Here is a 25,217-nt window from a genome sequence, read left to right as displayed (position 1 = left end):
CGTGTGCTCTCTTTTAAAACTCTTAAATTAAGTAAAAACATAATTACAGTATAACATACAGAAAATAGCACCACAAGTTTATGTAAACGCCATAATATATATATATATATATATATATATATATATATATATATATATATATATATATATATATATATATTATATTTTTTTTTTTTTTTCTCTTTTTTTTTTTGTTATAAAAAACAATTGTACAAAACAGGGAACCTTTCGAAGAACAACATTATATAACTAATATAACATACAGAAAATATATGGAGTATTTTAGCTTTATTCATAGCTTTACTTTAAATTAAGTTCCAAAAAAGAATATTATAATAATATATATCCTATCTATCTATCTATCTATCTATCTATCTATCTATCTATCTATCTATCTATCTATCTATCTATCTATCTATCTATCTATCTATCTATCTATATATATATATATATATATATATATATATATATATATATATATATATATATATATATATATGTATTTTTTATCATTTATTCTTTTCGAACACATATCGGATATGGAATTTTGTTTCTTAACAGATTTGAGAACCCATTCTTGGAGAATTTGAATGGAATTCACATTCAGTCCAACCTGCCTATGTTTACCATGGAATAAATACTATATTAAAACAGTATAGTATTAATGGCACTATTGTATTATCTTTGCTCAGCTCAAAATAATTTGAAGGCCAGTGTTTCAGCCAGTTTACTCTACATGAGCTTTCACTTGTAAAGTCTAAATAATATATATTATTGAGGGCTGTACAGAATTTGCATACCAGTAAGTGCAATATATTCATATATGTTTTGAGAATAATGCTTCATATTATGTCCTGTAGTAGTTTCCAAGGCTATTTAGTTATTTTGGTAATCTCTGTCTGAAAACATTGCTTCTGTGGAAGATCAACTGTATTTTGATCTAATCTTAATATCCCTGGCTCAGCTAAGGGAAACCAATTAGAAACCAACACATCCCAAGGGAACTAAGTATTGTAACCCCAGCATTGATACCATCAAATAGTGTTCCATTACATCCCATATATCCTAATTGTCTATGCTGGCGTTTAAATTGTCCGTTTAGTCATCCCACCCAAACAAGTGGCTGGTCATCTGGTAGAACTTCATGTTAAAAGGCCTGTAGAAGTCCCTGAGCCTCTGCACCACCTCTGGGTTTATGTTGGGATGGGTCCTGCCTTTCGTTTTGCCCAGGCAGTGGGGCTTGCTGCTGCCCTCCGCCTTCTTCAAGCACGGGAAGCCCTTGGTCTGGTTAAAGTAGAAGTGTTTGTCCGTGATGATTCTTTTGAGGCCCAGGAAGTCCTGGACCCTTCCCAGCTCTCCGGCCGGGTCGCTGATCAGCCGCTCCCCGCTCACGAAGAGGATGTGGCTCATGGGGAAGTACTGGAGCCAGTTCTCCAGGTGCTTGGCGTAGATACCGATCTGGATGGCGCTCCAGGAAGTGTCAATGAGCCCCGTAGTCCTGTTTCTGAAGGTCAGGCTCTCGAAGGTGGGAATGTCTGGCTTTTTGGATAAAGTCTGCGTGTAGTCGGAGATGGCTCTAGTGACAGGGTCCCGAACCACCACGATCAGCTTGGTGTCCCGGGACATTGCACTGATCCGGGCCGGGGCCTCGCTGGTTACAAAGTAGCTGGGGGTCTTCTCCATGGTGATCTGGCCGTCCAGGGTTTTCGGCATCAGGTCTCTGAGGGGGAGAAGAGAAGGCTGGGTTAACACAACAGGGTGTGGGGAAGAATGGGCATTGACAGGACAGGACATTGATCAAAGTGAGTTATATCAATATATTTATATAATATTGTCCTTACTTTGCCAACAACAGGCATCAAATTTAATATTTGGTATTCCTCAATGTATTTATTCATTTTGTAAGAAAATGAATAAGATTATATTCCTTTTTAATAAATCCAGTCTTGTTTACTCGATTTCTTGACAATTTTCTGATGGTTTTCCCATTGGTTTTCACGTGATCTGGTACTGATGTTGAGCCTTTGTGATGGGATCTATTATACACATGAGTACAAGAAACTAAACTGTTCTAACACTAGAGAGAAGTTCTCCACAATTAAGTCTTACATTTCAGTCCGGACACTCTGGAGGCTGTGAGTGAGGTGGTGGTGGTTGGGGAGGAGGTGATAATTTGAAAACATGGCAAGACTGAATTTGCGAAATAGGTTTATATACCTATAGGTTAATGGAAACTTGCCGGTAATAGATTTGTAGATTAACAAGTGAATTAACTAGGTACTTGTACTATATATTTGCAAACCTTGCAAGCTTTATAATATTGGCTTATATTTGTCTAAAGGGATGTAGCTGTGCACTCAATGCCCTTAGAGAACGCTATAGAGCTTGATTCATGTGGATTGTCTCCCCGGAGTTTATTCTCACAGAGACATGTTTTCTAGTCAGCATTTCTCAGCACTGTCACACGACTAAGGCGTAGCTGGGTAGAAGCAGAACAGACAGTTTAAATATACTTGAATCACCATTCAAAGCTAGGCGTTAACAAAGAGCCTTCAACTTAGCTGTGTTTTGTACCCTATTCTTCATCTTGACAGTCCCAGGGTTTATATATAATTAATCAAAGAATAATAATTATATGAGGCAACAGTGAAAAGAAAATGTCAGCGTATTATTTTTTTTTTTATCAGCTACGAGTCACAAAATAAAGAGAGAAAACAAATGTATGCGTGTATCTTGTGCATGGAACACACAAAACAATTCAAAGGTAAAAATACTTGTATAATAGTCATTCCTGAGTACAATCTTTTTTTTCTGATTATTAATACATAGTGTGTCTCTTATTATATATAATTTTTCATGGCAGCCAGAACCCAAACTGAGTAAGATGACATCTTTTATAACAACTATAAATCACATATCAGAAAACAACCAATCAGATTGAAGTATTTGCCAATATTCATCCCGTGAACACATAGTACACCACACCTAATTCAATGTTCAAAAATCAGTTTGTTTTGAGGTCCTCTCACCCAAACTGCACGAGATGACATCCTTTGTACAATAAGCAGGCAGTGTGGTCAGGTGGTTAAGTCCAGGGCTTGTAACCAGAAGGTCACCGGCTAACCCCACCTCTGCCACTGCCTGACTCACTGTGTGACCCTGAGCAAGTCACTTAACCTCCTTGTGCTCCATCCTGCGGGTGAGATGTTAAATCAATGTCCTATTGTAAGTAACTGCATATAATGCACAGTTCACAGCTTACATCTGTAATTGCGCTTTGTGATGGTGGTCCACTATGAAAGGCGCTATATAAAGATATTATTATTATTATTATTAAAAAGAAACACACAACATATTAACTTATATGAGACGGCCTACACACAAGGTATTCAATTATAATAAAAACATAAGGTGGGTATAATAGCATTTATGGAACCACCATGTAGACGAAATGTACATGATGTGGGACTATGCTGGATGAAATTAAATGTAGATGGGAGCTGTAGGGATTAGCTGAATGAGCCTCAGTAAATTATTTTATTCTTCCACATTTAGTACAGCCCAATCGTATGATCTACTAAAACCTCCCAGTAGCAGTTGATCCAAGCTATCAAGTACTGTCTCAACCATAATGACACTATTTAATGGATCATTATTTTCCCCACTCAGAGGAATAGACCCTTGAGGCCATAGGGGGCTATCTGATTATCGAAACAATAGTTGCAGTTCAATTGGGAAATCCCTTACAGCTATAGATTTGATGTCACAGATCTGTTCAATCTTGGAGATATAATTACACATCAAGGTAAACAGACCAATGTGAAATAGCCAACAGGACCTGCTTTTTGGCTGTTATATTTTTCCAGCACTATAAACAGAGAAGTGGAATTTGTAAATCTGACAGATTTGTAAAGGTTTCAAGGTATGCCTTTGTGCACCATTTTGCACAAAGCCATACCTCAAATTTGTGTAAATTGTTTTAAGTCTTTTTATATTCCCAATTATATCACAGAATTTTTTTTTTTTTTTTCATTTCTAAAAATTACAAATTTGTGACTGAAGGGAATATAAAAAAGACTTAAAACAATTTAAACAAATTTGAATTTCAATTAAAATTTGAAAATAATAATAATAAAAAGAAACTACTGCAAAAGGGAAATTTAGCTACAGTTTGTTTTCTGCATCCCTAGAGGTCCGCTGGACTTTTCCAGCAGAAAGAGACAGCAGGAAAGAGGCTAATTCAAACTGTACATACCAACTTTTCAGGACAGTGACCTGCGTCAAGTGGATAAAAGCAGCTTCTGAATGATTTACGTCAGTATTCTGCCATTTAGTTCCCCCAAAGTCTTGGGCATTAAAATCCAAACACTACAGAACATGTCTTTCAATTATTCATACAACTGCTCATAACGATTACAGCAAGGAAGTGACAAACTGACAGCACCCTTTACAATGCATGCGCCTGGGTGTCCAGCTTCAGGGTTTTTTCTGATTAAAAAAAAAAGTCTGGAATGTAGATGTGCGGCCAACTAGAATTCCAGTCAAATAACAAATAATTGTTTAATTTTAGGGTTTCACACCATAACAGATGGAATTTTTTTTTTTTTAAATGTGGATTAATGTATAGTGTAGTTATATTATTATTATATTATTATTATTATTATTATTATTATTATTATTATTATTATTATTATTATTATTATTATTATTAAATATAATTTTCTTGTACATACACATGCATAATATATTTTACATAGATGTGTGGGTTTTCTTTGTGTGCATATATATGTGCTTTTAGCATCAAAGAAAGATACTGGTATATTAAAATAAGAAAAATGATAAAGACAATTGATTTATACCAAAAAAAAACATACTGACATATTTTTGAGACAACAGCAGCCCATATAAATAATGACTTTGCATGAAGAAATATATTGCTTTTAAGCTGTAAGAGTGTAGCTAGCTATGGGAAATTGCATAGTTAATAACCTAAAGCCTGAATTGATACTGTGGAGACATTATAATGCTATAGTACTACTGCTCTGACGGCAGCCAGAGCTGCCCTTACTGGCTGTCTGTGGACCCCAGGGTACAGGGCTACATACAAAACCAAAAGCCTATACAGTCCTTACCACCCCGGTCCCTTCACTCGCTCTCTGTCTCCCTGTCATTGTCTCACATGCAGAAGCTGCTGGTTTGCTAAATGCACAGCTTCTACACCAGGTTTTCAGGACTCTCAGATGACCAGACACAGAGGTCACACAAGGTCAACATGTGCGTGGTCAGCAGATGCTCATAGTGAGCCAGAGAAGTCAAGCGTTGACCCCTGTTACACTCTTGCCCACACAGTGTCAACTGGTCATTCCAGCCCCATGCTAACTACTGCAACAAAATGAGGCTCCCTGTTCACATTGCAAGAGCTAACAATAAAGAACGGCAGTCAAATTCCTGTGACGCCTGCTTTGTATAACAGCCAGATTGTAATTGTAGATTGAGTATAAGGTTCAAACCTGATAAAATGATAAACTTAATTTTAATACTCACTTAACATGCAATTACCTGCCATTTGTTTAACTGCCTTCTTACATAGTTTAGAATTCTCTACCATTTTTGAAGATCTTGCAGGTGTTTCTGATTCATCAGTAATCATATTGAATGAAAACAGATTTCTACAAATACATGCATCCTGTATTAGATGCACAGGCCATTTTGTACATATGGTGTGTGGGTGTGTTTTTGTAAACACAGTTCTGTTTATTTGAATTTAAGTTTGGCAGGGACGAGGTAAAAATCCAACACCTACAAATACAGGTGTGGAATTTTGGCCATTCACCAAATGGGTTAATTGATTGCACGCTCCCGTTCATAGATGTTAACTTTCAATACAACCACATTTGACATCAAATTTCTCTAGGTTTAAAAGTTGCATTGTTTTTTATTAACTGATGCCAGTTGTCATCGAACAGTTTCTCGTTTCTTTCACTGTTCAAGGCAGCCAATCAAATTTGTTCTCACACCTTTAAACTGCGCAGATGAGCAAATGAAATGAAATAAAATTCATTAGAATACTATTAATCAAGCCAGACTATTTGCATGCAGGCCTTTACATCAAAAACACAGAAGCAAAAGGTTAAGGATCAACAGCCCTGGCTTATAGTTTCAAATGCATGCCATTGACACTGCTATAAATAAAAGAATGGTCATTCCGATGGCCTAATAATCCTTTAATTGGCTCAATATGTCTTTGCAGAGAAAACAGAATTGCTTCCAGCAATGAAGAATGCACTTTGCAGCCATTTTTCAGGTCACTGGCTCAAGTTCGGGTCAACATCCCAGGGGCGGGCCGCAATGATTTGGGATAATGACTGCAGGGTCTATAATGGCATGCCTGTGGGGTTGCATTATTAGCTTGTCAGTTTGTAACACTGTAATGCTTCACCTGGCCAGGACCATCACATCAACTGGCTCAAGGTATCACTGTAGGGTAATGGTGTTTGAGCACATTACTGCCTTGCTCGGGTATTTCCAGGCAGGCAGTGGTTAGTCGCCTTTGACTCACTGGAGAACAGGTGAATGTAAGCTGTGAAGACCTGTGGGTCTGTTGTGGTTGCCTCCCAGCTGTTCACACATTGCTCCACACACTGATGGCACCAATGGAGATCAATGGAAAGTGAGTGAGCATGCACTGATTCCCAACCCTTCACTCTCACAATGAGCTAATGGTTGTTATCTATAATTGTAATGAGTCATTTCTATGGTTTCTGTCATTTGATTTTTTTTTTTAAAACCACTATTCCGCGAACATTATCCCTCAAGCCTCTTAGGCCTGATTTTTTTTCTGTTTGATCGTGCTGATGAAAAACAGCGCTGTTTAATTTTTTTCGTTAAGATGTTACTGGAAAAACAAACTTGTTTCGCCCTACTCTACAGAACAGGGGTGGGGAACCTTTTTCCTATCAAGGACCACACACAACTTAAAAAAAAAACTTAATTTAGTTAAAAACAGCACAGAAATAGAGACTTTTTTTAGAATAAAACAAAACTTTAACTCACCCGCTGTTTGAGCTGTGTTAGTATAATGGATGAGGGGTTTTCCTTGGGCTTTGTGATATCAGCTGGCACTGAAGATGTTGCCCCTTGCAAATTGTCATCTGTTAATCTGGTGCGCCAGCGATTCTTTGCCTGTCTAAGCTTGGAAAAGAACCGTTAACAACAATATGTGGTACCAAATAGCGAAGCAATTTTCAGTGCACGTCTCCAAGTTAGGAAATTCATTGGCAGTGTCAGGGTTTGAGTGGTGTGTGAACGGGTGAATGTCCACAAACGTACTACAGTTCTACAGTCCTGTTTATTTAGGAAACTATCCCCTCCACCATCAATGGTATCAGAGAAGAAACAGTGGGCTTGCAGTCCCAAACAAAAAGGTTTACAAAACAATAAACAATACAGCGCATCCACTGGTGCACACAGGTTGGGGCAAGGGGTTGGGGGTGCAAGGGAAGGTTCTCCAAGTGTACGTACAGGTTGCAGTGGGGTGACAGGGCAGGTGCTCTGGGTGAAAGTGCTGGCTCCATGGTTTCAGCTTCCGTATATGTTTCCGTCACAAAGGTTATATTCCTGTAGCAATGGACACACTGCATCCTCTTTAATTCTTTTGTTTGTAGTAGCCATTTTTCAGCCAAAAAAATTAATAATACATGGAGCATGGATAAAGTTTATTTATTTTTTTTTTACAATACTCAAAGCTACGCACGATACAACTGTAACTTACAACATGGCTGCTTAGGCGTGTGGAATGTGGTGCACATGTCCTCTGAAAGGAAACTACCCTGCCTAGCAAGTGCTATTCTCATATATTTACACATTTTTTCAGTGGCACTGATGCAGAACAAACACTGAAGAAAATATAAAATATAACAACAAAAAAATAAGCACATTACAACATGAAGTACCGGAAGTGCTGGAACAGTTTTTGCCGTTCTCATTTTAGGTAGTAATGTAATGTTGTATACAGAGCAAGCTTTGCTGTGCGATATAGTACACTGGTTAAATGTATCAGCATTTTTTTCATGTAGCATGCACATTACACAGAAGAGTACCAGTCCCAGGGTTAGGAAGAGCAAGCAGTATCTTTGTAGTAAACAGCTTGTGAATTATTTACCCCCTCTTAACAGGACAAGCAGAAAAGCACAAGAGGAAAGGGTTCATCAATGGGGCTGTGTGAAAAGCCGAGAAGGATCAACCTTTTGCCTTGCGCTTCAGTGCTGAAATATGGTTCAGGTTTGTGGAAACAGGATCGTAGCATAATGCATGCTTGATCTGTTCTTCCATAACCATAGCTGTCTCCTTACTCAAACCCTTGGGATTATCCAAATGGGATTTAAGAGAGAGATTTAAGAGAGTTTTTTTCAGCTCCTGTTTTCACTATGCACGCACACCATGGTAAACTGCAGTAACGACACGTCAATTTTTTGCAATTATATAATGTTTTATGTTTTTCCCTGGTTCAGTTAGATTTTCAGCAGAAATGCTCTGTCTAAATTGATCAGATTTTTAGCCTGCCCTACTTGTTTGGTTTGGAGATGGCACAAGAAGTTCATCCCATGGACACAATCTCCGAAGGTAGATCTGAAACATATGTTATGAATCCCTCTCCAGTTTTAGCATGTTTTTTTTTTTTTTTTTATTGTCATTTAATGGGTAAACTGTTTGTTTGTAGTGTTTTTTTATTGTCATTTAATGCCTTTATATGCTCTTGAACATTAAGCTGTCTTGGTAATGCAGAAGCATATGGATGTTTTAAAAGGAAGGCAATGAATAAAATGGATAGGGAAGGGGTAAATAAAACATCTGCTCAAGAAATTAAATTCCCTTCCCTCTCTTGAGCTTCCAAACATGTTTCTATACCTTTCTCCCCATGCTGTTCATTATAACTGCTAGTAGCTATGTTTGATTTTTAGCTTTAGCTTTGCTGAGTTTGTGTGTTGTGTGTTTACTGAGCTTTCTTATGGTTTCTTAGGCTTTTCTGGAATTTTCTGTGCCATACCAATGCTTTAAATGCGGTTTTACTATGCTTTACTGCAGTTTGCTTTTCTTTATTCATTGTATACCACAGAAAACATGTAGAAACACCAATGTTATTTTCCTGCAGTTCAAATTGCACCTGCTTTTCATATGTGAGTGCTCAACATGTGCTGGACCAAGGCAAGGCTTTCAAAGTCTATGTACAGGTTATGAAAAACGCTAGTAAAAGAAGAGAAAAACTCTGCTTATCAGCTCATTTTCTGGAAGACAAACAAATTATTTACTTTGGCTGGTCCAGAGAAAACTGTTCCTGTCATCTCCAATCAATGTGTGCTTAGCTGAAAAAGGACCACAGCGATGTCATTCTAATGCATTTTATTAACGCTCTGCAAAGAGGATACAGTGCAATGCTCCTGTTGGTGTATAATCCTTTTAAGAGAGTAGTGTTATAAATTAAGCTCTAAACCATGCTTTATCTGCAGGCAGCATATGGGTTATTGCTTTGACACAAATATATTGTTTTCAAGAGGCATAATGCGAGTTATCACTTCCAATAATCAAGCAGATTCTAATGGGAACAAAACCATGTTTATATAAAACATGAACTAAAAACAATGCACTAGCCTATTGTATTGAGTATCTGGGCTCGGCACTGGCTTGCTTCAGCAAATTACAAATCTTTTGAGTATTACTAAGATCTGTATTTGTAGAGTTTGTGATCGTACATGTCTATCAGTAAGCGCTTTGGATGTCTTCGCTGAAAACAAATTCTGAAACCTTTTCTTCTTATATATTTCATGGGATGCTGCCCCTTCACAGTAATATTTGTATTTATTTTTATACTAAAATATAAAGCGCCAACAATGTTTTTCCCCTGTAAAGATGACACAAGTCGTACAGCAAACCACAGGTGCACTGTTATCTCCCTGGAGGAAATATCTAAAGGGTATGAACAAAAACAGCACTTTTAAATGTTAAAGCTTTCCCAAACTGTCTTACAGAGACCTGCTCTGAAGATCTGGAGCAACTTAATAAAGGTAATAAACCTTTCAAATGTGTTCAATGCAACATGTTCAACACCATTCGGGGGCAGGGGTGGGGGTGGGGGTATCATATAGGATACCAAGACATATCAAATCTGAAACCAAACTATCTGGAATTGATCATGAAGAAAAGACTGCTCAACTGTTTTTTTAGACCTTATTTAGAGTCAGATTCAATTAACCTCTAGTTGAGAAAAAGGACTTCAGGAAAGCCCATATAAACAGAGTGCATGTTTTTGATCGATAACCGAATCAAAATAACAAATTGCTCCACACTCTTTACTGTATTTAAACTGTCTCTGTAATTATTTCTAGTTATCCAATGGTATTATTACCCTGTTTCAAGTGCTTTGTTCTGACAGTTGGAAAAATGTCACACGGCCACGTCATTCAAGATGTGAAATAAACATCAGCTTTGCGAGGCTAAGAGAAATGTCTTTCTTCACAATTGAGGAGAAGCAGTCCTTTTGGCTTCTGAACACATTCACATTCTCATGCCTGTTTCTGTATGACACCAAAAATCTTAAAAAAAAACAAAAAAAAGCCATAAAAGCTTTTCCTGAAGAGCCCTCGAGTAACAAACCTCTCACTTCCGAACGATTTTCTGCTGCCACACCTCAGAAATCTACCAAAACTGAAAAATGTTAATGTTATACAAAACAAATGATTAGTGTGTCAAAAACACTTACAGAGCCTGCTTCTACATAACCCCATTACTCAAAGCAGGAAATATTTTATAATCCTTTATTACAAAAGATCAATAAATCGTAATCGTAAAAGATCATAATCGTGCCTAACCTATTTTTTAATATTTAACAAGCAATCTGACACATATTACTTACTGTTATATATTGAGCGTAACAGCAGTTGCTCGGTAAATGAGTGGTCGAGTTATTTATTTATTTATGTGTGTTGTTAATTACATTAGGATGTTGTACACGATTTGTATTGCAGTTCTTTCCATTATACATTATAGAAACAGCTTATTTTCAGTGACTGAAACTATTTTTGTTGTGAATCCCAGAGAAGCAACAATTAGCAATTGATTGATTAATCGATCATTGATCGGCATGGCTTTTGCGATTCTCAATTAAACATTCATCAGCTCATTGCCACGGACCAATCAGGCGTCTTCATCTTCTCAACAAACAAGCTCAGTTCCTCCGAACAACATCCTAGTTGACTTCGTCAAAACTGATTGGCAGAGGAGGTTGCAGTCCATGAAGATAACTACCGATCCTGAGGGCCTAACAAAGCAACTTTCAGAGCTGTCATGTCTGAGGTGGAAGATTTGTTTTTTGCAGCTGTTTCAAAGGGTTAGAATAAAAAGGAGAAGGAAAACAGCTTTTCAACATTCTCTCTGTAGACCTCTCCTATCTACAAGAAGGATGTCTCTTCATTTTCACATTTTTACACGCAAGCTGGGGTATTTTGTATCTTGTTATGGAAGGGCGTCCCTAGCATCTGTTTTCCTGCATTATCTGTCAGCTAACGTCCTAATTCTGTAGAGCCTATCCATTATTCACCCAGCGCTCGCACCACATTTCAGATAAGAAGGTGATTAGAACCAAGCTGTTCCAATATCACAGAGGGAAAGTAAATGGAAAATACACATGATTCACGTAAGCAATCATGGGATTATTTTTCACCTTGATGCAATGGTCTAAAAAACACATTAACGGAACGAGAGCGCTGATTAAACAGGGGATGCAGAGAGGGAGGATCAAATCTACTGTACTTCAACTGGAACTGCGTGGGGCACATTACAAAAAAAATACCAAGACATGGGTACAATCCAAAGTGAAGTGGCAGTGGGCAGAGCTGGATGGAGACACTAAAATAAAATACAAAATCTGATAAGAAAATAAAAACTGTTACTCCCAAACAAACAAATCTAAGTAGTATTAAAAAAATAAGAAAAAAGAATGTCAATACAGTAATGCCTTTATAGTTTAAAAACCATGAAATCTCTGCAAAGTAGACAGGACATTCACTTATAACAGTTTTCTGTGGCAAACAGTCCATTAAAGCATAGCAAAGCACAGGAAATCATAATGAAAACATGGTAAAGCACATACAAGCATGGGAAATCATTGGGAACCATGGCAAATTATTGGGAACCATGGGAAAGCATGGTACAAGCATGGGAAATCATGGTTAAACACAAAATTACTGTGAAAATATACCATGAGAAATTTTAAAGGGTTAAGTTGGCGTTTTAACCATGGCAAGGCAGATTCTCCTCCCTGGGTTTTAGCCCAAAGCCAGCTTCATACACCAAAGCACAGCTGGGTCCCCTTGGAGGTCTATCACCCAAGTGCTGACAAGGCCATATCCAGCATGGCTCATGAGACGAATTTCCATACAGGTTTGAACTGTTCTTATGAATGGAGGTTTCGATAAGCAGCTGCCTCCTGTCAGGCTGACAGGCTCGGTAGGGTAGCTCCACTAGGATTCTTGCGGTCAGTACCCTGAGATTGGCTTTGTTGCTTGAGAAGCTGTAATGGCCCTTTGGCAAGTTGTGGCTTTTAAAAAATGTCCCCGGGGAAGCAAGTCAATCAATAATTTTGCACAGCATATGTCTTTTTGAGAAGCACGTCAAAAGGGGAAAGCTGCTTAGGGACCAGATCAAATCAGTTTTGAATTTCTGTTCAATAGAATAGTAAAAGCTATCGTAAGCTTTTTTTATTACAAAATCACTCAGAAATAAAGAAATGAATGTGGTGATTCTGACATACAGTCAGTGCTTCTAACAGAAAGTCCCTTGTAACAGCTTCTCATAGCAAAGTGTAATACAACACAGCGAAAGCATGGTAAAGGTAAGCATTTCAAAGAATAGCGAGGTATGGTAAAGCACATGCATTAAACATGTTATTGAACTATGGTAAGTGCATAGTATAACCATGGGGAAATCATGGTAAAACTGCAAAATACCGTGGTAAACTTTCAGAGGGGCTATTATAATTTTTATTTTTTGTTATAGAAAAAAAAAAGAAAATACTTACACGAGGTCTAAAGCAAAGCTTACATTTCTCACTAAACATTGTACCTGCACCCAGAAAACCAACTGTATCTCTGTTAATGTGAACTATTTTGACAGAGGGTCCTGCCTCTTTAGACAATTTTTTCACACAGCATTTCTCTGAATGGTACACATTACCCCCAGTTGTCACCAAAAATACTTTTTTTCTTCTTCTTTTGTACATAACCACTATCAATAACCAAAAGACCTCTGCAGGCTGGCAATGCCAACCCGCCAGATCCCAGGCACTGCAAAGGGAAACCTTAAATCATGCGCCTGAGCAGTGATTTGTGTTAATAAATGTCTCTAAATTGTTTATGTAATGAAATTATGGTCGCCAGGGGGTGGTGGGCGAGGGTAGCATTAATTATGCGATAAGCAAATGAAAATAAATCAATCTGATTGAATCCACTGCCTTCCTCTGCACACAGTAAACAGTGGAGCGGAAACAGGAAGTTATTACAATGACTAGTTTGAGGGCCTATAAATCCCAATCACTCGGAGCAGCTCTTTATTGGGCTGACCCATCGCAGACCACAGGGAATAGAAAAATGCCCTTTCCACGATCCTGCTTGTGGCTTCTGATTTATTTAAGTGTTTGTAGTATTTTGAGCCTATGCCTCAAGGTTACTGTTCCGCAAGGCTAACCTTTTATCCCTGCACCCTTGATAATCCATGTTAATAGTTTATGAATGCAGCACTAGAGAGCTGCAGTATCTGTATGTGTTAGACAGCCAGCAAGTCAGCCCAGGGATCCTGTCTTTAGTTGGGCAATGATTCCAATACAAAAACCTTCCTTAAAGGCTCTGCTATTAATTTAGCTTAGTGTGGCAGCAATGGATTGTCCTCTTTGTATATTCAGGTTTTGAGTAATAACACAAAAAACACACAGTACAAAACTCATGCATTTTTGGGATAGAAATCTAATAGATTGAAGGTTATTTTGGGTAGCAATTCCAATAAGGTCCATTCATACATATCTTGTAATGGATATCACTAAAATTGAAGTATTCTGAAGAAGAAAATCTAATACAATGAGAAACCCTAACAGTCCTTCTATAAAAATATTGTGTATTCACTTCCGTGCACAGCCAGAGATGTACCTGCGTGGGTCAGTGGCAAGCCTTTTAAATGTATATACTGAACCTGAGGGGATGTGATCACAGAAGGGAACAGATTTCTTAATGGAGGGGATCCCAACTCACTGTGAATAATGCAGCTCCTCTAATAGGGCTGATTAATTATTAATCGTGGCCACTCCGCGCTTTGCGGCGATTTTCAAACTTACTGCATCAAGAAAGACCAATAATCCCCTATTTAATGATTTAAGGAATTAGCATCAGCTTCTGAGGATCTGTGGGGCAAATTTTGCCTGTCGTTGCAAATCTATGGAAGGAATGCTACTGCAGAGATTAAAGGACCTCTCTCCTTTTGGAAGTGTCGATGGGCTGATACAATAGAAAGTAGACCCTCTTGCATTACTGGTCTAGGCCTCAGAATCAGACACTGCAACGCTGCAAGGGTCTTGAATATACTGCTCCTCTTGCAGAACACCCTGCAAAGTTTACAAGCAATGCATTACATGTTCCCTTTGCTGTGTCCCGTGTAATCTGCATCACAACATTATATTTCTAAACACATATTGTCGACCTTTCTTTTTGAATTTTTGAATAATGCGTCATGGATCTGGGCAATACATTTTTCAGGATTTACTCGACTGTGTTAGAATTGCAGTGTATCCAGATCACACTCCTTTCTGCAAAAATGAGGGAAGCATGAGCTGGATATGCTGGGATGATTAGAAGAAAGAAATTTCTTACTCCTGGCAAACTGAGTAAAAGTCGAAAAAAAGTGTTTCCCAAGTTGATTTACCTATGATGTGTGAATAAAACGATATGAAAACGATGGGGAATATGTTTTAAAAACAATGCTGCGAGCAAAGGACACAGCAAAGGCAAAGCCATGTGTTTCTGGTAAACACTGCAGGTGGCTCTGGAGCACTGTCTTATAAAACAGCAGTTGCGTTCAGCTGTGAAATGCTGTCGATGCAGGGTGCTTTGTACAGCTCCAAAAAGGTTAATGCTGTAATTGTGAGACAGACCCCTTTCGGTTCAGGTGGAGAATAACCCAGCAGGCCTCCTCCACTCTGTAGATAACAATGGAACTTCATGCACGCTGAACACTAATGTTCTCTTTCCAATCTACTACAGATCTAGTACCCTTCCCCTAAGAGACTTGTCTCTACTAGTTAGTTAATTTAAAGCAATTTATCTTTCACTTAATCGAACAAAAAAAAACTTTAATTGGAATTGATTCAGTGGCACAATACTGAGGCTTGTATTTAACGAGTACCAACCTGAAACGGTGAAAATGCTCACCTTGTGTTTAATTCCCGTTTTGCATTTTAGATCACTCTTCTTGTCTGAAGGATTCCGATTGCCTCGGCAGACTGAGTATACAATCCCATTATGGGAAATGTCTCTCCCCGGACCTCATTGTTGATAAATTAGGTGCAGGTTCATTATTTCTCAATCTATCTCTCCTGCTGTTTTATTATACATCCCTGAAACATTAAAGCCAATCAGTCTGAACAGCTGCCATTAATATGCAAATCCGTCTTTCGAAAAGCATGGATCCATAAAAATAAAATTAAATAACATGAATAAACCCCACAGACTTTCACTTGAAAGGTAGCTTTGCTCAAACATGAGGCAGTCCCTCTGCTGCTGAATCAACACAGTTAAAATTTTAGAATACTTTGATTGCAAAGCCCATAATAATAATAATGATCTATCCTAACATACAATGAACTGATGAAAACAAAGGGTTTATAAATGCTGTGTATTGTAATCCTGTCATATCAATATACTCTGTAGTCAATGATGACTGACATGCAAATGATAATATTTCTTGAATAAAAACACAGTTTTACGTAAATGTAAAGAATGTCTTGATAGTGAAAATTCAGATCAATGGAATTTCACAAACAATCTACAACCCATATCAGATTACTTTTCAACATGAAATCATTCTGCACAAAGTTGCAATGAAAGACAATGGACTTCTCCGTGGACATTATCGTTTCTGGACACATGACTTTTCACACTCTTGACTCGTCAATGCTGAGCAGCAGTGAGCATGCTCAGTATTAGGATCAACACACAAAGGATCAACTTAAAGTAGTACAGTAGCTGATTACTCTGTATTATCTTATCTCACCAGCAGGGGTCAGGCTTATGTCTGATAGACTGGTTCTGCAACACATTCTATTGAGGTACAGTACACAGGTTGCATTACATACTGAACTGTGGGTTGTGCCAAGGGCAGTAATAAAATAATATTATAAGTGACAAGATATTATTATTATTATTATTACATGGGGAGAGCTGGCCAAACAAATAACCATTTTCTCTTCCAGACTGCATCCTATTAATTCAAAGCAGTCTGCAGAGCAGGACTCTGGACACACCCTTATGAAAATCCACTGAGGCGAACAATTTAGCTCATTGGAAATCATGATATAAACATGCCATATATACTCATAACCCATCATGGTTTTCCTGTGTACAATATCATGGTTTTGGCTCAGGGGTCTCTGTTATGCTGATCTCTTTTGCATAAACATGTGGAAAATTGTTATTGTCCAAAAAAAAAAAAATCCGTAATAGAACCATGATGTTTCACACAGACTGAAGCCAAGGCACCCCAGCTCCACGCCAGAGGTGTAAAAGTGTTTGACTTTGGTGAATACTTCAGTACTCTAGAATATAATTAAAATAGCATGTGCACACTAGAGCATGTTTTCATCTAGGTTTGGCTAGAGCTCCACAGACAATAAATACCCCTGCTTCAGAAAACAGACAGCATTTTGGCATCTTCCAACAGCTCTACCAGAGTCTGTTTGTCATGATGGGCTCATAGTATGTGCTCAGTAGGCTTCTGTATCTAAGACTGCACTCATTACTAACTGTGCAAGAGGGATAGACTACACCAAGGAGGCTGAATTAAAAACCTTATCCGTTTACAGTACAAATGCAGCTTTTAGGTTATTGCACAAGACCAGAACACTAATTACTGCTTCCAGAATAAGGATGACAAAGTCGGGCAGCGGGGAGAGGTGCTGAAGCTGTTCACTGCCATCCCGACATTGTTTGCTTATCAGCTCGTCCCCTCCCTGATACAGAAGATTACCATCTAAGGACCTACTCATGGATTTGCCTTCAATTCTGGAAGCTGATTGGAGACAGGAGGAGATTACAGTACCTCTATGCCAGCAGGTGTGCCCTGCTTCAACGGGATGGTCTAATAATAAACAATGACCCTTTCACTCGTGATGAACCCAAGCTAACCCAATTAGCACCCGCCATTAGAACAGTCGTTAAACACGTGGCGCAACTCCCTGGGATTCATAAGGGCAAAAAAACCCCGAAAAACGATACTTGCTTTCTCTTTTCACCCTACCAAGGGGGTTTCCAGCATGCTGACGACAGCTAGTGCCACGATGTTGTCAAAACCTGATGCTAAAGCAAAGCCCTGTCTAGGTCACATTCGTGCAGAGGTTTGCACATTCTTTGAAAAGGAAGTGAGAAACTAATGGATCCAGCAGATTCTCTTTAGAATAATATCCATGATAATCACTTTGGCACACAAAGGCGACATGCACGTGCTCTCACTCGGGTATCATGTTATTTTGTAATTGCAAGGGAGCCCCGTTTTCTTTCTAAGTGCATATCCTCTGAAGAATAGGGCCGAGGGTTGTTCAGTGTGATTCGAAAATAAATATCCCAAACCTCTAAGCCAAACAGAACTAAGGGTCTTCTTTGAGTTCGGTTCATCCTTATCACCGTTCCAGCAAATGACATGTTGTCAGAGTAATTCACAGCTAATAAAATGAAACGACAGATTAAATCAGTCCTGGCTGATAGGCACAACCTTTTTTTTTTTATCAACTGACAAAACTTAACAGGAGTTTTCTCTTCTTTTTCTTTTTTTTTTTCAAAACTTTTGAGTGAAAACTAAAGTTGCCGCAAAGCCAGTAAACTTTGATTCCCAGCGCCAGCTCTGTTTGAAACAATAGAAAATATTATCCTAGAACTCCCTGCTGGGACAGATCAAAAGGCGTCATTTGCAGCCAGCCTGTGCTGGTGGTTTGTACAGGGAGCCCTTTGTTTACCGCTGTACTGCACTGTAGGTCTCGTTGAGAAGCAGAAGGTCTACACACACACACACACACACACACACACACACACACACACACACACACACACACACACACAGACACACGCACACACACACAGTGAATGAAATCCTGTGCTGGGTTGTTATCTGTACCTGTCAGATACAGAAAGAATGACCCTGTGTTCCAGCAGAGGAGAATAACTTGAAGTGCACAGTGAGCTCAGTGTGTGTGCGTGTGTACGTGTGCGCATGTGTGTACAGGATGTGATGTCATTGGTTGTAAGCATGAACACTTAGTAGAAATTACAGTGTGATCTTTATGAGTATATTTTCAGCAGGTGAAGAACCCATTTCACCTACTTTTCAAACACGTATGATAAGAGGTTTGGCAATCAGATAATCAGTATGCTGAAACTGACAGCAATAGCCTCACTTGATGGAGTTATATTAAAAAAAACATATACAGCTTATTACAATAACATCACTATTGTAATCCTCCCGTTACAAAGTAATTACAAGGATCCTTAAAAAATGCCTTAGATGCATGTTGCTATAACACTATACTATACAGATAATAGTAATGAGCAACTGAATCCTTAAAACTCAAATAGAAATGTTCAGTGTTTGGCGTGAGGAATGTGCTAGTGGTGAGAGGGTCATTAATTGGGCTGTTCAGCTCACACAAACACAAGCTCACATGAAGAGATGAGTTTTGCACCATTTCGTATGAATCACAAGAGGTACATTCTTTATTACTATGAACCCCCTTGGTGTCGTTTTTTGGATTTCCTCAAAACTACTTCCCTGGTTTCATAAACACAGAGCCCCCTAATTGAACACCATGTCTGCATTAATCCCAGCAGGACTGAGCATAAAGAGTCGTTGTTTTCCATGCTATAAGGTGACACATTGAAAACGTTAAATACCTCTAACTAACATCTTGTTTCGAGTTGCCACTGAATCTGTGGTTCCTGGACACAGAGATGCACTGAAATATCAGTGGTCCTGGGGGACCACAGTTACATTTTTTCACACAATCTACAATTTCTGACTAACTACTAGAGTCATCCTAGACTATGGATTCCAGCCACAGCTGGAGTCTTTTTGTTTTGTCAGCACTACGGTTATCCAGGATTTACACCTGAAGAAAGCATGATGCAATCCAGATAGATTACCTGGTTCTGTAAAATGCTCTAAAAATATCAGGCTGTGACTTATCCTGGTGGAGATAAGGGGGATCAAATGTACCCCTAGAAACTAGTTTAATTAGTAACATTGTACAAAACACGCTTTACCCTCGCACATTATTCAAGTTTGTACTAAAAAAGCTGAAGCATCTAGCAGTGCTGAAAAGACAGAAAAACGAAAAAATTTACACTCGCACATCTTGTAAAATCAGAATTTGTATTCTTTTTTTTCTGTTTGTTTTTTACTGGGACAATAGCGGCTGTTTTTTTTATTTTTTATTTCAAGGTCCTGTGATGCGAGAGCCCAGGGTGCAGGGATCGGATGGGACCCCTTTCTCCAGAGGTCACATGTGCTTTCACATGAGCAATTATCCCATTAGCTGGTTTCGCTTGGACTAATCCAGCCGGCCCGACAGCATCAAACAAAAACTCCAGGGCACAACAGGTGAGGAGAAGCCTGTAACATTAGTAGGGCAGCACATAATGTGGACTTTATAGACCTTTCATTACATCAGATGAAATGTATATGCTGGGCACAGTTCAAATTGACCAAATATTTGCACAACAAAAGCTCTTTGGGGGTGAAGAAATATGTCTTACTGAAAAAAAAAAAAAACCCTTTTAAAAATGGGATTGCTTATCAGACAAAATGCAGGCAGCTATCAGATTACTGGATTTTATGTTGTTGTCACATATACGTAGGCTGTCGTTTGAAATTGTATTATATTTCAAACATCCTTAGTTGAGGTACTGTACCATTGTTTTTGTATTAAAATGGAATCTAGCTAGTTTCAAAAAGTTTTTCAGTCTTAAAGAACAGAATTTTGGAATAAGATACAGAGCCTTAGCCACCAGTTCAGTCACACCAAGTGGACCTGAGTCATTTCCTTTTTTTTTTTGGCCAGCTGTTTGGGGTCACTAAGTGAAGTTCAGGTGGTCTCTGCAAGGTTGTGAGCACTAGAAAACCACAACACCAACACAGCACAGAACGGCCCTCAGAGGATGGTCCCCTGGGGAAGGAGAAACACTGCACTTGTCTATGACTGCTTCACTGTGGAGAGAGCAGATTTCAGCATATGGGACTTTAATGAGTCTGATCTTCTAGCCCATATCAAGGATAAAAGTTGCTGAGAGAAAGATTAGAATCTCTAATGATTTGGTAAAAACCAAACAGTTTAACCATCTAAAGAGCCAAACTTCTAGATTTTGAGTTTTATTAGTGCTTGCTGAAAAGACCCAAATTTGACTCCAGGACTATTTACTGAACTTAAAACAAGTGCCGCTGTACGGGCTGTCCAGTTCAGACCGAAGTGACTATCCCCTATTATTGCAGCCTGCAGACCCGTGAACTCATTCTCCTCCAAAAAATCCTTGATCCCTTCACTCAGCACCCACTGGAAAGAAAAAAGAAGCACAAGTTGAAAGGGACATAAAAAGGCCCCACCACAAGGAGCGTTATTGGCTTTAATTAAGCAGACCCACGTAGAGGTCAGGCAACAGTTACTGCTACCAGACACGGTGTATCCTGACACAAGCTCTCCGCTGGACTGAAGCTGGACCCCACTGGCTGGTATTCCTGTGATTAAGCAGCAGCGTGGAAGACTGATCGGGAAGCTGAGAATGAAAGGGAGGGGGTGGGGGGCGATCACAGATACTGTACTTCTACAGACAGTCTAAAGCACAATCTGCCCAGGTCCGATTCCACTGAAAAAAAGTTCTGTTAAATTGGTGTTAAATTAGCAGAGTATTAGGGAAATTAAGTGGAACTTCTGTGAATCTGATCTGTTAACTTAAAACCTAATCATTTATTAAGAGAAATGGAAAATGTGATAAACACTTATCATGCTTTTTTTAAATTACTGTTTATATATATATATATATATATATATATATATATATATATATATATATATATATATATATATACCACCAATTTCTCCTCTGCAAATGTCTCAATTTCTCAATTTGCAGTTTCAGTGAACTGCATTCCAGTACAGCTTTGCAGCTGCAATCATAGTGCAGGCCATTAAATAACGCTGTGCTCTCAAAGAAATTAAATTAGCACCATACCTTTATGGATGCTGATTCTAACCACCTTGATTAAACATACTCAAATACAATTATATATAATATTTGTATATGGATACTGGTACATGCAGCAGATTTATAGCTCAATTAGTAAATAGCACACTTATCTGATTTTATGAGTACCCAGAGGTTGTTTCACTGCTTTCATTTACTGTAATTAATAAAATGTACAGATCATGCAGGTAATCGTTTTTCAGTACTGTACATGCCACGCTTGTTCACAGCTCTTTAGTGTGTAAAACACTTCTCTAGTTGTGTTAACACCATTCAAGCTATAGGGGCTGCAGTGAAAAAAATAAAACAAATAGAAAAACACAGCTATTTAAATGTGGTTTACCCAGCAGTGACAACCCCTGTTCTCATCCTCTGTCTCTAATTCTGCTGCTGGTACTGTACTGGAGTATTGTTAGAGTTCCAGCGAATGCAGCTTGTCCACATCACCAGAAAGGACAGAATGCACATTGGATTCGCTCTAGTGCCACATAAGTTCTGCATTTCCGTGTTCTGACGCACAGTAAGGGCAGAGTTTGGAAGTGCAAAATTTATGAAGCCATTTTTCCAGCAAACATCTGAATTTCAAACCCTAGGTCCAGTCTTAATTTCCACGTCTCTCCTGATACAGGAATGATACAGAGTATTGAATATTCAGACTGGAGTCAAGCTGGAGTTAAATTGCAAAATAAAAAAGATACTGGAATGCCTTGTTGCCATCTGCAATCTAATGTGTGCTGTCTTGTGCCACAACCCTATTGCATTTGTTGTAGCATGGTTCTGAAACCAAGGTAATTCACTGTACTTCACAACAGTGTTTTATATTTAATGCACAAGTTTTAGTATAGTGGTCCTTAGTTGTTGACTCATCAGAAAAATATCAGCTGTATACGTGTTTGCAGTTTAATGTTATCCGTATAAAAAAAAAAAAACATTTGAAAATAAAAACAATATTCCTTCCTTGGCTTTATCAAACCTTTAGTAAGTAATGCAAGGTGGAACAGAAGCATGTCTATTTGGCTCCTGTAATTAGGAAACTGGACAATAAACTAGGTCAGCTTCCTGATAAAAGACATTGAAGGCTAAGGTGAACAGGGGTAAACAGAAAAGAAAAGGATCACTTTTCACTGTAAAATAAATCAAACAGGACTTTGTCACACTAGGTTCAGTCGGAAATGCCAAATTAAACTTCAGGTGGGATGAAAATTCCAGCAGACGTAAGACTCAAATTTAAGTCCAGTTTAAATGCGGGTGTGAAACTCCCAGACTCTGCATGGATAGGAGGGTGTAATCCATTTTTTAAAGGAAGGGGGAGGAGACGGTGCGATTTCTCTCCCTCCCCCTGGAAAAGAGCTGGGCTGTTAACAGGTAATCAAAAGGTGAATTACTCCTAAATTACTCAGGTAGCCTCTCATTATTAACCTAATACTTCATAATAACAGTGTTATGGTGTCAGGAATGGCACATTACACTGGGAAATACAGAGATTGGACTCGGTATCCCCCCTCTGTGAGATGTGAATGAACACAAACAGGATCGATCTGAAACGAAATACACAAATCAATCTGCAGGTCCCTGAGAAAGACCCAAGTGTGCTCCCTTTACAGTTTGGGAGGGTTAACTGGCGTTTGTTACCAAGGCGCATAATTGGGTCTTCTTGGGAAACGTTTTAGGCCTTTTTTCTTTCTTTTATTAAAAAAAAAAAAAAAAAAAAAAGTAAAATTTATTTATTTATTTATTTTTTCTCTTTAGTGGCTTTTTGACAAAACATTAGCAGGAAAAAACAAGTTTGATGGCTGTGATGTATAGGCTATGTAATATGAAACAGATTATCCCATTACATTACAATAAAAGAGAAATGCTGGCAACATAAATACAGAGTTAAATGTGTTAAGTAAATACACCAACTATCAATCTAATAATATAATAATGATATGGCTATTCTGTAAAGGGAGTCTACTATTCACACTATTGTGGGTTCTAGAAAATCTCTCAGATTCATGGGCACAACATTATTGGACTCTACACTGACAGTAACTAGCTGAAGTGCATTCGTTCTGTAAGCTTTGTCGATTTGTTTATAAAGTTTAAAATAACTCTTTTCTAATGATATCATATGGGTTCCACACACCTAACAATAACAAACAATATAGTTACAATTATGTGCTATAAATTTGTCTATGGTCTCCATAAAAATAATAATAATACAAATCAATTACAAATAAAACACTATGCTGCTGTTTATTTGTTAATGTTTGTAGAAATGCTATTAAGATAGTTCTCACTTAAACCAAACCAGATTAAATGCCGGCATTTGAAAGTGGACTCTTGAAAAACGAACATTCACCAACAATACCCACATTTGAATAGCATTCACTCATTCCTCCAATGAGCTGCGGTTTCCTCGGAAGAATTTAAACTCAGCACATAATGGATTTGATTTGTATTAGCTTGTTATTTTAAAAGTTCAAAAATATTTTAATGCCTACTTTTTAGGACAGCATCAATATTGTATTTTATTACGAGTGGTGCATTAGTCATACATGCAACTGAAATTAATATTAAAAAAAAAAAAAAAAAAAAAACATTTATAAAACTACTAATTTTTTCTATTGACATTTTAGTAAAATATTACTGAGTAGGGTATAAAAACAACTGGCCTATCACCTGTGCAGCTAATGGTTATATAATGGGGGTGGGGGGGTGGTTTACATGCAACCTGAAATTATATTAAAAAAAAAAAAAAAAAAACATTTATAAAACTAATTTTTTCTATTGACATTTTAGTAAAATATTACTGGGGGGGTGGGGGGGGGGGTTTACTATACTGTATTTATTTTTTTTTTAACCAGTAAGAGGCGCTACACTAATGAACCATTTTTTTCTCGTTGAAACTTGTAAAAAGCAATTAATGAAAAGATTCACTGAAAAAAAAAAAAAAAAAATATATATATATATATATATATATATATACATATATGGTTTCTGTCAGATAAAGGTGCTTGTTTAATTCGCGCAAAGATTACCTTGTCTTTAACAGGAACTGGATCGAATCCCTTACCTGTACCAGTCCAGCCCGTTGTTGTAGTTTCTATCAAAGAAGTGCGGCTCGGCTCCCACGGCTCTGATGTCAGGGTGCACCCGGATAAACTCGAGCAGAGCCCTGGTGCCTCCCTTCTTCACCCCGATGATGAGCGCCTGGGGAAGCTTCTTGGTCCCTTCACCCAGAAGACTGATCTTACCGATGCCAGAGTTGCTCCCTGTACCTCCAGCCAGAATCAGCCTCCCTGCAAACGCGTCAAAGTTCGTGGAAGAGTCCATACGCGGGGCAGATCTAAAGTGATGTTGGTCGGCTTCTTCTTTTCCATCAGCGGGGAATCTGTTGATATTATTAGTTCTAGTAAAACCCCTGTTAAAATAGTAATTGCGTCCTGCCATACCTTGCTCCGGCTTCCTCATTATTTTTTGTACAAGTCTCTTTCTCCGAACCGACTGCCCCTGTTTGAAGTCTGAAGCCAGGTACCCAAGGTCCTCATCCGTTGCCTTGACAGGGCTAGGCATGGTGCGGCAGTCGATGAGGCAGTAGAGAAAGTACAGCGAAATAAGCAAGGAGCACAGCATGACCACGATTTTCTTGAAGATGCTCCGAGATAGAGGGTCCGAAAAGACTGAACTAAATGCCAT

The 25,217-nt window shown here is 38.3% G+C and overlaps 1 protein-coding gene across 1 annotated transcript; it reads right to left on the bottom strand.

Moving 5' to 3' along the window:
- Positions 1 to 621: 621 nt before the first annotated feature.
- Positions 622 to 25,217, bottom strand: LOC121295464 (heparan sulfate glucosamine 3-O-sulfotransferase 3A1-like). Its single transcript, XM_041220099.1, has 2 exons — positions 24,595 to 25,217; positions 622 to 1,720 (listed from the first exon to the last, which is right to left on the bottom strand). The coding sequence occupies exons 1-2, from the start codon at positions 25,215 to 25,217 to the stop codon at positions 1,099 to 1,101; spliced, it is 1,245 nt and encodes a 414-aa protein (XP_041076033.1). The 3' UTR covers positions 622 to 1,098.

This window comes from Polyodon spathula, chromosome 20 (assembly GCF_017654505.1).
Source record: "Polyodon spathula isolate WHYD16114869_AA chromosome 20, ASM1765450v1, whole genome shotgun sequence".
NCBI lineage: Eukaryota > Metazoa > Chordata > Actinopteri > Acipenseriformes > Polyodontidae > Polyodon > Polyodon spathula.
Note: the sequence above shows the minus strand (reverse complement) of the source record. Positions and strands in the feature narration are given on the sequence as shown.